The sequence below is a fragment of the Mustela nivalis genome, assembly GCF_964662115.1.
Source record: "Mustela nivalis genome assembly, chromosome: 12".
NCBI lineage: Eukaryota > Metazoa > Chordata > Mammalia > Carnivora > Mustelidae > Mustela > Mustela nivalis.
Window position 1 is genome coordinate 31,017,982 of NC_139031.1, and position 12,935 is coordinate 31,030,916.

A 12,935-nucleotide genomic window follows, 5' to 3' on the forward strand; every position below is an offset into this window, starting at 1 on the left:
TGTCACAAGGCAAAATGGTATAGATTCCCAGAGGATTGCAGAGAGGACAGAGCTAAACGAGTTGTGATAAGAGGACCAACCTGGGAAAGCTTCAAGGGGTCCAGCAGTCCAGTTTATTGAGACAAAGAAGAGGACAAGGAAACTCCAGTTTATATTAAAAAAAGAAGGTGGAGAATGGAAGATCCTGATAATTAGTAAGAAGATGCTAAATGTCACTATATATTGTTTTTTATTATATCCTTTTCTTATCATTTTTACTCTGCTGGCCCTCAAAATAATTAATTTAGGAAAATCTAAACCTTTAAATATTCTTTAGTGTTGTTCCAAAATCAACTTTGATTAAAAATTCACTACCCCCGGGAAGCGGCGGCGGCTGCGACGGCGGCGGCTGTCAGACCTGGAGAGGGGCCGGGCGCAGCGGCGATGGAGGGTCAGCGCTGGCTGCCGCTGGAGGCCAATCCCGAGGTCACCAACCAGTTTCTCAAACAATTAGGTCTACATCCTAACTGGCAGTTTGTTGATGTATATGGAATGGATCCTGAACTCCTTAGCATGGTACCAAGACCGGTGTGTGCAGTGTTACTTCTCTTCCCTATTACAGAAAAGTATGAAGTATTCAGAACAGAGGAGGAGGAAAAAATAAAATCTCAGGGACAAGATGTTACATCATCAGTATATTTCATGAAGCAAACAATCAGCAATGCCTGTGGAACAATTGGACTGATCCATGCTATTGCCAACAATAAAGACAAGATGCACTTTGAATCTGGATCAACCTTGAAAAAATTCCTCGAGGAGTCCGTGTCAATGAGTCCTGAAGAACGAGCCAGATATCTAGAGAACTATGACGCTATTCGAGTCACTCATGAGACCAGTGCCCATGAAGGTCAGACTGAGGCACCAAGTATAGATGAAAAAGTAGATCTTCATTTTATTGCATTAGTTCATGTAGATGGGCATCTCTATGAATTAGATGGACGGAAACCATTTCCAATTAACCATGGGGAAACTAGTGATGAAACTTTATTAGAGGATGCCATAGAAGTTTGCAAGAAGTTTATGGAACGTGACCCTGATGAACTGAGATTCAATGCAATTGCTCTATCTGCAGCATAGCTTGTCAGTGACGGAAACACCAAATACTGTATTATTTGCAACAAAAATTAAATTTCCGCTGCCACACACTAACTCAAAAATTTTGATATTTTCATTAACTTGACTGATTAAACTTTATGTGAATTAAAAAAAAAAAATTCACTACCCCCTCTTGAGAAGCAGGAAATATTGCTGCATAGATACTTCTAATAAATGAAAATTTGTGATTCACTCTAAAGATAATTAGAGGAATATATAAATGAGTTTCAAGGGAAATTAAGACATGAAAATGTGGAGTTTGAAATAAGATATCAATATTTATTGTATTTTGATTGAGAGATTTCTATTACTATCTGTCCTGAATTCATAGACATATTTTATTAACCGCTATAATTTTTTTAAATTTTTTAAGAAATGAAAATACCTAAAGATAAATGGTAATTGCTACATCTTCAGGGCCTAATTATTTTCCAATGTGTCGAACTTTGCTGTTGTGGTAAAAGTTACAGTTAGTCTGATCCCTTTAAGCGTTTATCAGCGCCTCTGAGCTCTTTGGATGCTGTGGGAATCCTACATCGATACTCACCTAGACCTGCTCTCCCCAGAAAATGTCCCATGTTCCAGAATTTTTCTTGCTCTCATCTTCTGCCTCAACCCAAAGTTATTTGCTTAGTCTACTTAAGGAAAATTAGATGAAAATGAATTAATACACCTTTTAGTAAACATATACTAGTGTTGTGATACAGCCCTGGGATAAGGAAGAATTCATTCACTCCTAAAGTTTCCCATGCTTGATAATGTACTAGGCCGGGGGGCACAAAGATGGGTATTATCTTATGAGTAGCTTGGGGTCTTCAGTAGCATGCTTCAAAAGGTGGTCCCTGAGTGATCTCCAGATGAATCTCCTGGGCTGCTGGTTAAAACATGCAGCTTAGCTTCCCAAAGGGCCTTATTCAATAAGAATACCTGTGGAGGCTACTGAGAATGCACATTTTCAACATGCTTCCATTTTTCTCTACTTTAAGACTGGGAGGAGATGATTCTTGGATTCAGGGCATCAATCAACCAGAACACTGGCAGCCATGGCCAGATTTGACTTGCAGATATGTTTTAAAATTGGAAAATTTCACATAAACATTTGATTTCTTCCATCTCTTGAAAAAATGAGAAGCTCTGACATTGCTGTGTTTGTGTTTCTTGGTTCGGCTCAAGGAAATATTCTCGTTTAGTTGGACAGAGCCTGAGCCTTTCTTTTGGCTCAAGTCCCCCATCATTCTCTATTGCCTTAAACCCTTGGCCACCCTCATTCAGATAACCCACATATCTGGCGTTTGGTAATCATTTGAGTTAACAGCCTATGATCTAGATTCCAGCGGATAGTTACATGTTAAAATTTTTTTTTGGTAATATTATCCCAGTATGTATCTGTTCCATAATAATATTGAGGCTAGCACTTTATTCTATGCAGTACTTCTGGGAGGCCGCAGGAAGTGGATGTTCTAGGTTCTAGAGCAGAGTGGGCAAGATAGTTGGGACAGGTGTTCCCTTTCTGTCTTCTGGCCAGCATAGGTTTGTTTAGGCTGTTGAACACAGGTAGCAGGAAACAGAATTGAAATCACCTTGTTTCTTTCTAAATCTAGCATTTCTATAGCAATTGTCACCATGGTATCTTGATGTGTTCTGACAGGGGAAATTTTACTCTTATTAAAAAAATGTGGTAATAAGGGAAAGAGAAACTCCTTCCATGTCTTAACCCTGGAAGCATTTCCTTGACGAAGAGCTCAGAAACATGTGTGTACAGGACGGAAGTTCCACCATGGTCTGACCTAGCCAAGGGCTGGTGGTATTTCTTAATGATGAGGCAGCAGATGTCCGGCTGACCTGAGGGCTGGAACGTTCCTCAAAATCATAATACTCCTTGTGTAGCTCTTTTCAGCATCTGAGGCACTTGTACATGTTAATCTCTTTCAATCCTCACCACAACCCTGTGAAGTTACTATTGAAATGCTCATTCCTATTTTATAGTGAGGAAAAGATAGTCACCTGCTTCAGGTCAAACCAGTCTTCTAATACCAAGGCCCTGCAGCTGAAATGACAGCCAGTGTTTTCAACTTTTATTCAGCCTAGACCACTGGAGGAGTGGAGCCCCCTGGAGTTGTGTGGTATGGGCAGTTCTGAGCCAGGGCACACTGATAGAAAAGTTGCATACGGGGTACACTACAGACATAAAGAAGAAACGTGGCAAGCTTTGTGCAATTCCTGGCGAGCTGGCAATAAGTGCTCTTCTTGTCAAACTCATTGAAGCATATTCAAAATCTCATGAATGAGATGATATTGAAATGACCTTGAATCTGATCTCATTTTTCAGTAACCTCACCACCCACCCCTTCCCCCCCCCCAAAAAAATAAAAAAAAAAGAAAAGAAAGATGCAAACTTCAGAATTATGCCTATTATTGGGGACAAATTACTTGAAATTACAGGTTGATAAGCCCATATATTGGAACATTTGCACTGAGAAGCACCAAGGCATTCCTCACTGCCTCAAGTCTGTCCATAATTTCTTACCCTAGAGATGTGAGCTTACTCCAGAGATGACCTGGGTGATGTAAAGTCACTTGTGGGAGAGCCCAGGAAGAATGAGTTCATTCAGAACCGATGCTGTATTAGTTTGCTAGGGATACCATAACAAAGTACCATAGACTGGATGACTTTAGCAACAGAAATTTATCTTCTTATTGTTTTGGAGGCTAGAAGTCCAAGATCAAGTTGGCAGCAGCGTTGGCTGCTTCTGAGGCCTTTCTCCTTGGTTTGCAGATGGCCATTGTCTCCTCTTCCAGATGGTTTTCCTCTATGTGTATGTCTGTGTCCTGATCTCCTTTTATAGGGATACCAGACATATTGGATTAGACCCCCCTGCCCAACCTCATTTTACCTTAATTACCTTGTAAAGGCTTTCCCAAAAAGCCACATTCTGAGGTACTCGGATTTAGGACTTCAACAAATGTATTTTGAGGGGGACATAATTTAGCTCATAACAGATGCTTACATTGATATTTTTCAAAGGATTTCTGAATTGTTAACATGCATTTTGATGGTGGATGGCAAGATACCTACATTACTAGATCTTAAACATGTTTTTAAGCCCAAGTTTCCTCCATCATTTTGATTAAAACGAATAAACACACACAATCTTACTGGAATCACATAAACTGCAACGTTCTGACTTAGGGATCACGAAGTTAAAACCCCACAGAAAAACAAGAAAGTAATGTAATTATGGGAAACAAGAAAGTAAAGTAGGAATGAAATAGGACAGTGGAGACTCTAGACAGCTGGAGAGAACTAGTCTCAGTCTCAAAGGGACTCAGCGTGTGGTTTCAGGAACTCTTAAACTTCTGAGAGGTTGAAAGGCTGAATTTTTATATGAAATCCTCCTATTTTAAAATGTGAGCAATTATTCCCTTAAAAAAATAACATTACATGAGTTAAACAAAACAAGAAATTAGCCCATCGCCTTAGATTAGGCTGAGTTTAGATCTAATCTAGACTGGACCAGTTTACTAATCCCTAATGATATTTTTGGATCAATACTGAGCATTATTTAGTTAAAGCACTTCCTTTTTGAGTAAAAAGAGGTGTGCTTTAAATGTAGCAATCATCAGTTTGGTGAGAACTGACTTAGAGCATTCACATTTCTTGACTGTGACTTTTGCAAGAATTTATGGGGAATTTTTACTATTTAATCTAAAATCTTAGAATACTTGACTTAAAAAATTTAAGCTTATACAAAAGAGCCTGTTAGGACTGTTGTGTAGTTGTAGAATCATTTTAATAAATTCAATAAATTGTTTCCGAAATGTCATCTGCATAGGAGTGACTGTTTATTCTTTAACGGGTGTATGCAGAGCATGAAAATAGTAATGAATGAAAACTTACTAGGAGTTTATTGGGGGCCAAACACTGTACTAAGTGCTTTAAATGAATCACTCCGTTTAATCCTCCCAACAACGCTACAGAGGCAAGAGCCATTATGATCTCCACTTAACAGATGAGATAACTGAGAAGAGCATTTGCCCAAGGTCACACAGCTAGAAAAAGGCTCTTAATCATGGAACCCTGCACTTAACAACCTCTCTGCAGTATGTGGCCTGAGCTGTTTTGTTTTGTTTGGAGGATGAGCGGGAGTAGCATTTGGGAATCTTTAACCCTTCTCCGCGTACCCTACTTGGCCTAATACATCAAAATTTCCATCATTCTCCACCTCTTAAAAAAAAAATACACACACACACGTTTATGTAAATATATATTTATATATGTAACTCACTAAACGTCTCAAATTGGATAGAAATTTTTATTTCAGCAGGTATGAACTCTCCTCAATATGTATTGAGTGAGCTTCTTAAATGATAAAATTTACTGGTAGAATTCCATGGGAAGTCCATGAAAAAATTTTTTTTGAATTTTATTTCCATGTTCACTCACTCTCACTGACTGTCAACATTTACTTCAATTATGAATTTAGTCAAAGGACCCTAATAGACCTGGGAGTACCTATGACTTTGTCTCAATAGAAATCACAGATATTTAAAAAATCTCAATATAATCGTTACAGAGATCTTAAAATATTATTTACATACATGGAGACTTCAAAATTACATTATGTATGGGTCTACCACTGTCTTATTTCTTTATGGAAGAGAGAAATACCTCTATTCCTATGTTACAAAATTTTCTTTTTTTACATGCAGAATTTTGATCATTGGATTTGAACATAAGTAATTTTCTTTATGATGCTCTGTTTTGTTTTATGCATTTAAAATTTTTTTCTGAGAAGGAATCCCTAAGTTTCACCACAATGCCTAAGGGGCCAGTGATACAAAAAAGTAAGTAGGTAGTGATATTTACTCCATCCATTTATTCACCCAACTTTCCATCCTTCCATCCATTGGTTCCATTGAATTAATTTGACTCAATATTTATTGACTTCTTGTCCTGTGCTGGCTCAGTGTTAGGTATTGCAAGCTCGGAGTTGATGTTCTTCCATATCCACCAATATTCATTTGACTTCAAAGTCCAGAAGATCTGCAAAAGTTTTCCAGAATGTATAAGAATCTTCACATTCGAGATGTTTGTTCTTTGAAAGATGTCCCTTTGACCATCAGTCTCTTAACTAAGGGAAGCCCAAGGCCAGCCTCACTCTTTTCTTCCTCTCCTCTTTTCAATCTCTCATTTTTCTTTTAATTTCTGAAAACTGTCAGGCATGCTACACCCTAGAAATAGGAGGCACATTGCTACTTTTTTAAGATTGGTAATAGAATTTATATGTCTACTGGTGCAATGTCATCCTTTATTTCCAACATGGTTTTTCATGTCTGACTCTGGATGAGGTAGCAGATCAGTGCCTGGATTCTGTTTGTCAGTGGCAACTGGAGAGTCTCAGCTGGGTACCCCCAACCCCACGATGAGAAAATAAATAATACGGTCCTGGATACAATCCAGTTAGGCAAGGGAACATTAAGAAGTTTTTTTTCTTTATACATTCCTTCTTAAAGTAAGCACATGTGGTTTTCAGTTGTAGTTATGATAGGGTACTGAGTATAGGGTCAATCCTCCTATTAAAAACAACAAAAAGAGGTGAAACAACATACATATGAAACCACTGGTAGAGGGGCTGGCAAGTCATACACGCAGACAGGATTTGAAGGGCTATGATTTTTGAGTGAGCGGGGAGCATGGGGGTAGGGAACAGTTGGAGAAAAAAAAAAAAAACACAGTTGCTAGCATAAAACTACGGGACCAGAGAGATAAAGGTCAGGATTTGAAGGTTGCCAAATTATGGGGACTTGAAGGACAAAGTCCCAGAGAAGAAACTCAAGAGTCCAAAAAAATATGTACATGATTTCCTCTCAAATTTTAGGCTAGATTCTAAGCTGAGCATGTGCAGGATGAGACTCCAAGAAAGCCAACACAAAATAGCATCTGAGGGGCCAAGGAAGTGAGCAAAGATTTCATAAACAGGACGTAAAACACTAACCACGCAAGAAAAAAGACTGATAAATTGGATTGCATTAAAAGTCAGAACTTATGTTCTGATTTACAAGTTCATGAAAATATTTTCCCGTTAGAAGCTCTATTGCTTCGCCTTTCACATTTGAATCTATGATTCCATTTTTGTGTTTCTCTAGCTCTCAAAATGATTCTTTACAGGAAATTGAGCTCTACAATGTGGTTTTTCTAAGCAGGGTGACTTTACCCGCTGCTCAAACTCAGGGCGTCTGGAACAGCTTCTGTTCAACTTCTCCCTTGCCCCTGCCTCAGATTTTAAATTCTGGAAAGGGGGTTCCCTATCACCATTCCAGTTCGCATCTATGGCCACATGGGGGTGGGGGTTGAGAGCTATCCAAGAAGAATATGTCAGGCAAAGGTATCTCACGACCCAAATGGCCTCATCCCTTTTGGATGGTCACTAATCAGGAAGTAGAGGCTAAAGGTGACAAAATAGGGTCCTTAACAGATCTGAAGGAAGGAAAAAGTACCAGTAAAATATTTCCCAACTGAACTGATTTTTTTTTTTAAAGGCTTTTATTTTTTTATTTGTCAGAGAGAGAGGGAGAGAGAGAGAGGGAGAGAGAGAGAACAAGTCGGGGAGAGAAGGGGAGGGAGAAGCAGGCTCCCTGATGAGCAAGGAGCTGGATGCTGGACTCAATCCCAGGCCCCTGGGATCATGACCTGAGCCGAAGACAGACACTTAACCAACTGAGCCACTCAGGTGTCCCCCAACTGAATTGATTCTTAACAATGAAGAAGTTAATGCTGAAAGTGATAAATCATGAACGTTAAAAGAGGATGTAATGATAAAGGGATGTGGAGTCTGATAGTAATGGTCAGTATGTGGTTATTTCTGATTTTCCATAAGGAAAAAAAAATACTGTATTGCTAGCATAAAACTACTTCAGTGGTTAAATTTCTTTAGTTGTGAGAATAAAACATTCTGGACTATTTAAATGTTGCTTTGTCAGAAGTATTTTTCTTTATTCTGAAGAATAAAGTGACTTCCTGAAAGTGACTTCCTCTTCCCTGGAATGAAATAGCTACACTGATGTTTCTTTTCTCCTTCAGTTCTTGAATCATAAATATAATTAAGGCTTCAAGTCTAGCCATGACATTGTTTTATAAATATTCTGAATTAATTTTTTTCTATTTGTTGGTTAATTGAATAACTTCTGCTACATATATTTATTTTATTTCTTTTCAAATAATGGCATCAGGGGCGCCTGGGTGGCTCAGTGGGTTAAAGCCTCTGCCTTCGTCTCAGGTCATGATCTCAGGGTCCTGGGATGGAGCCCTGCATCTGGCTCTCTGCTCAGCAGGGAGCCTGCTTTCCTTCCTCTCTCTCTGCCTGCCTCTCTTCCCACTTGTGATCTCTGTCTGTCAAATAAATAAATAAATAAAAATCTTCAAATAATGGCACCATATTTTCAGACAATTTTAAGTGAGCTTAACTGATTTGAATTTTAAAAATGTGGTAGACAAAAACTTGTCATCAAGTGAGATTTTGGATGATGTAAGATGGAATTTATATGTCAAAAATTCCAAAGGGGGTTGCCTACGTGGCTCAGTCAGTTAAGAGTCCTACTGGGTTTCCACTCAGGTTGTGATCTCTGGGTCCTACAATGGAGTCCTGTGTAGGACTCCACGCTCAGTGCAGAGTCTGCCTGGGATTCTCCCTCTCCCTCTGCCCCTCCCACTCATGCTCTCACTCTCTCTCAAAGAAATAAATCAATCTTAAAAAAAAAAAATTCCAAAGCCTTTTTTTTTTTTTAAAGATTTTATTTATGTATTTGATAGAGATTACAAGTAGGCAGAGAGGCAGGCAGAGAGGAGGAAGCAGGCTCCCCGCAGAGCAGAGAACCCGATGCGGAGCTCGATCCCAGGATCCTGAGACCATGACCTTAGTCAAAGGCAGAGGCTTAACCCACTGAGCCACCCAGGTGCCCTCCAAAGCCTTTTGAAACTCTATTAACTTAGTGTACAGCTAAATGATTATGATTGCCTGGAAAATGTTGATGTATATGGCTTATTTCACAATTTTATATGGGAGAGTTATACATTCATGGCTTTTCTCCTGTATTTTGTATCATAAGTAAATCATCATTGAGTGGATCATAAAAACTGTCTGAATATTTATTAAAATTGAAGGGCATCAATATTTTGTTCTTATTAATTCTTCAAACACTACATTTCCTTTTGAATTGAACATTACATACCCCATAGTGAAAAGAAAATGTCAGCTTTGGTTTTATAGCTAGCTCTACACTCCTAATCAGATGAGAAAAGGGTCAGCTCACAACCTATTTATATAGTTTTTAAACTTTCTAAGAAAAATAAAGCTTGTTATAATTGATGCCTAATGGTATAAACACCCCTGCCTTAGTGGTTGCCTAGTAACTACTTACTGCAGGCTTGTGGGGTTGCTAATGAGGCTGAATAAATGGAAATATTCAGATCCATTTCCAGTTCAGGTGGATGAGGGGCAGCAGTGGGCCAGGTTTCTTTGTTAAAATTGTTTTTCCATAATGGTTTTGCACTAAAACATCTTTTGCACTAGAACTTAGTTTTAGTAAATGACTTCTGCAGATAAGAGCTGAAACTAACAAGTAATGGCTGAACATTTTAAAAACATTCAACAGAACTGAATCAACATTGCTTCATTGTTCTCAATGAGCCTGAGTTTCTGTTCTGAGTGACCAGGTTGGGGAATAATGTTCTTACTGTACCTTTAACTCCGATAAAACCTTCTATTTGGACATCACTTTAGCATTGAATGGCCAAATGCAGTTTCCAGCTAAAGGTGGTGTTAAAAGGGGCTGGGAGTGATTATAATGATATATTTATGTTTGGCTTTGGCTTGCATCCTACCTAGCAGATTTAATTTCCTAATTAAGTTTTGCTTTAGCCTAGGTAAAATTAGCTTGCATCCCCTTGGCACACACCAGCTGCCGTTGGTGGAGGAGGCCTTCCAAAGCCATAGGTTGTTGACAAGAGTGGCTAACTAGATTAGGATTAGATTTACTGAGTAAAATCCACAAAGAGCCTAAGCACATGTAGATAATGACAAGTTGACTAGGAGGGAATGTCGTTAGGTCAGAAGAAAATTCATTTCTGGCAATGTTTGGTTTCAAAAACGTGGGATAGATATAGGGGACTCAAGGTCTTTGGCTCTCTTTTGTTAGAGTTCCCCGTGTCAAGATCTGGGTCCTTCTAGGTGGCTCACCATGGTGTAGACAGGGATAAACGTGGTCTGGAATATTTAAATTGTATATCTATAGCCTTGTGAATGCAGTCAGAAATGATTTGCTACTTGGTAATTTTGTCATTTGGCAATACTAAGACATGATAACATATGGTTTGCTCTTTGGAGTTCGCATAAATGTTGTCATTTAACTGAAATAAAGAATTCTCTTACTCTATCAGGGAAACGGTTTTGGGCTATGTGTCTGTTCCTTTATCTTCTCACATGGAAGGAAGAATCGCTTTGCATCGCTATATATAACTCTCTGGGTTTTTGGTTTAGTGGGTTGGAGGATGTGGCTGGTGAGGCCAAGGCCATGGTTTCATCGAAAACCACTTGGCTCCCCAGCCACAGTCTGCCTTCCTAGCTGTAACAACCCATTTCACCGGTCTTAAAAGAGAATCTTGGAGTATAGCTCAGCACAAGCACCTCTGTTCTAGGGTTCAGAACATAAACTATTCTAATCTGACAAAATAAATTCATTTGTCAGTGGGTCAGCCACATCGTTATGTTCAGAGAAGAAGACAATATAACTAATAGTTTTCTGTTAGCAATGTATTCAGTTATCTCTCCTTCCATTTTAATGCTGAAAGAAATTTACTGATTAAAAATCATGACTTATTTTTGCTATAGGGATTTCTTTTCTTCCTGCTTATACACTTCCATATCTTTTCCTTTTCTCTGCTTTTCAAAAATTTTTACTCTAGCCCTGGGATGTCTTTTTTTTTTTTTTTTTAAGCTATTTAATGGAGCCTCAAAGATTTAATTTCTAGAGCCATCAAGTCACCACTCTTTCAGATCTATTTGGTGTGACTCTAGCAGAGGCCGTCTTTGTGCAAAGAAAGTCTTTCAGAAAGAGTTAATTTGCAGTCTCAATAGAGGTTAATTCTCTGGAGAGAATTTAAACCAGCAAGTGTCCTCCTGGTAGAGAAGCAGCCCCAGGCCAGGCCACTGGTGAGGGAGTTAACTCCTGGTGTGCTTTTCTATGCAGTAAGGTGGGATATTCCTTCAATCCTTGGCAGTAGGCAATGGCAGCTTTAAGGCAGGGACAAAATGCTGTTTATTTTCCTTACTAGGTCTTGGACTTTGGCCCTTAGAAAATGTGCTGTTCTGTGATTTTTTTTTTTCAACTGTTTATTTTTTTTATTTTACTCAAAAAAGGTGGGGGAGTGGAGTGGGAGGTAAGACATCACTCAGGGTTTGAATCCTTTGTGACAATTCTGCTTTAATTGCATTTAGACTTATAGAAGTGATTTCTTCCCAGTGATATATTTTTGTTAATTGAACTGCATGTATAAAATAAATGGGAGTTGCTTCTCAGGGATATTGTCATGTCATATCCTTAGTTCTTAACCCCTAAGTGAAGTTTATTATTATTTTTTTCCCTTAGAAAGGAGCCAGTTAATTTCTTTGGTGGTAACTGAACATTAGTACAAGTATCAGTGTCAAGAAAATTCATTGCCTTTTGATGTGTGAAAATGAATTTTGAAAAGAACAAGGAATTTTTTTGGTTCAAACATCAAGTTTTTACTATCCATTCAGCATTGAAGTTTCACAGTCGAATGCTTTTCTTTCATTGGGTAAAGAGTCTAGTTATTCTAATATTGAGCAATTTCAGAGAGAATGTTTGATAAAAGAAATGATATAATAAACAGAGATGGAAATCAGAGGGTTCAGAGAAGGACTAGCTACCAGAATAAAGTCAAAGACAATAAATAAATGATCATCTCTGCTTACAGGATAACCTGGAGGTGATTTCTATGCCTGTGACCCTTAACCCCAGGGTTTCAGGTGAAAGTTCTTGATGTAGACCCTTTTTGGGAAGGAACTTTTAACAACTTACCGATCCACACTTTTCAGGTCCTTGAAAAGATATTCTCTGCCATGGTTTGTATCATATTTAGATCTACTTTGGAAAGTGAGGCAATTAAAGTGCCAAAACCTTTCATTAGGAGTCTACCATTTAAGAAAAAAAAAATGAGCTTTGATCTGTTAACCCTTGGACTGAACATTCCAGGCATTCATCTTACAGAATTTTAAGTCTAGGATTTGGTTGTGTTTTGAATTTACTTTTTTGAGACACAGCTTGAATGTGATTTGATTTTGTGCTTTCAACACATTTTTGGGATCTGGTGATTTGGGAAGGCCTATACCATATGGTCTTGATAAGGTGATAGATTTTCACATCCTGGGAATTGGCAGGAAAGGGTAGGAACGGAATCAGATGTGGGAAGAGAAAATTAAGAGTTTGGGTCTAATTCATCTCATGATGTATCTTGAGACTTATAATTCCCATAAAATCAGTTTTTAGGAAAAAATTATGTGTTCTGTCCCCACCTCATGGAGGTCTTTTAAATTCTTTTCAAAGTAGAGAGCTTCCTTTTACAAGAAGGGCACTAAACATTTTTCGGTTAGCCCTTCAAAAAGTACCCCAGACTTGGGGTCAAAACACAAAACAAAACAAAAGGCCCTGCTCCACCTTAACTGAAAAAGAGGTTGCATAAAAAGGAATAGGCCAAGGGGTCGGGTGCCACGGAATAAGAAGAA

General features: G+C 38.5%; 1 protein-coding gene across 1 annotated transcript; it reads left to right on the forward strand.

Annotated features, from left to right (window-relative positions):
- The first annotated feature begins 363 nt into the window (after window positions 1-363).
- LOC309845611 (ubiquitin carboxyl-terminal hydrolase isozyme L3) lies at window positions 364-1,253 on the forward strand. Its single transcript, XM_082693806.1, has one exon. The coding sequence runs from the start codon at window positions 424-426 to the stop codon at window positions 1,114-1,116; it is 693 nt and encodes a 230-aa protein (XP_082549932.1). The 5' UTR covers window positions 364-423; the 3' UTR covers window positions 1,117-1,253.
- Window positions 1,254-12,935: the final 11,682 nt, after the last annotated feature.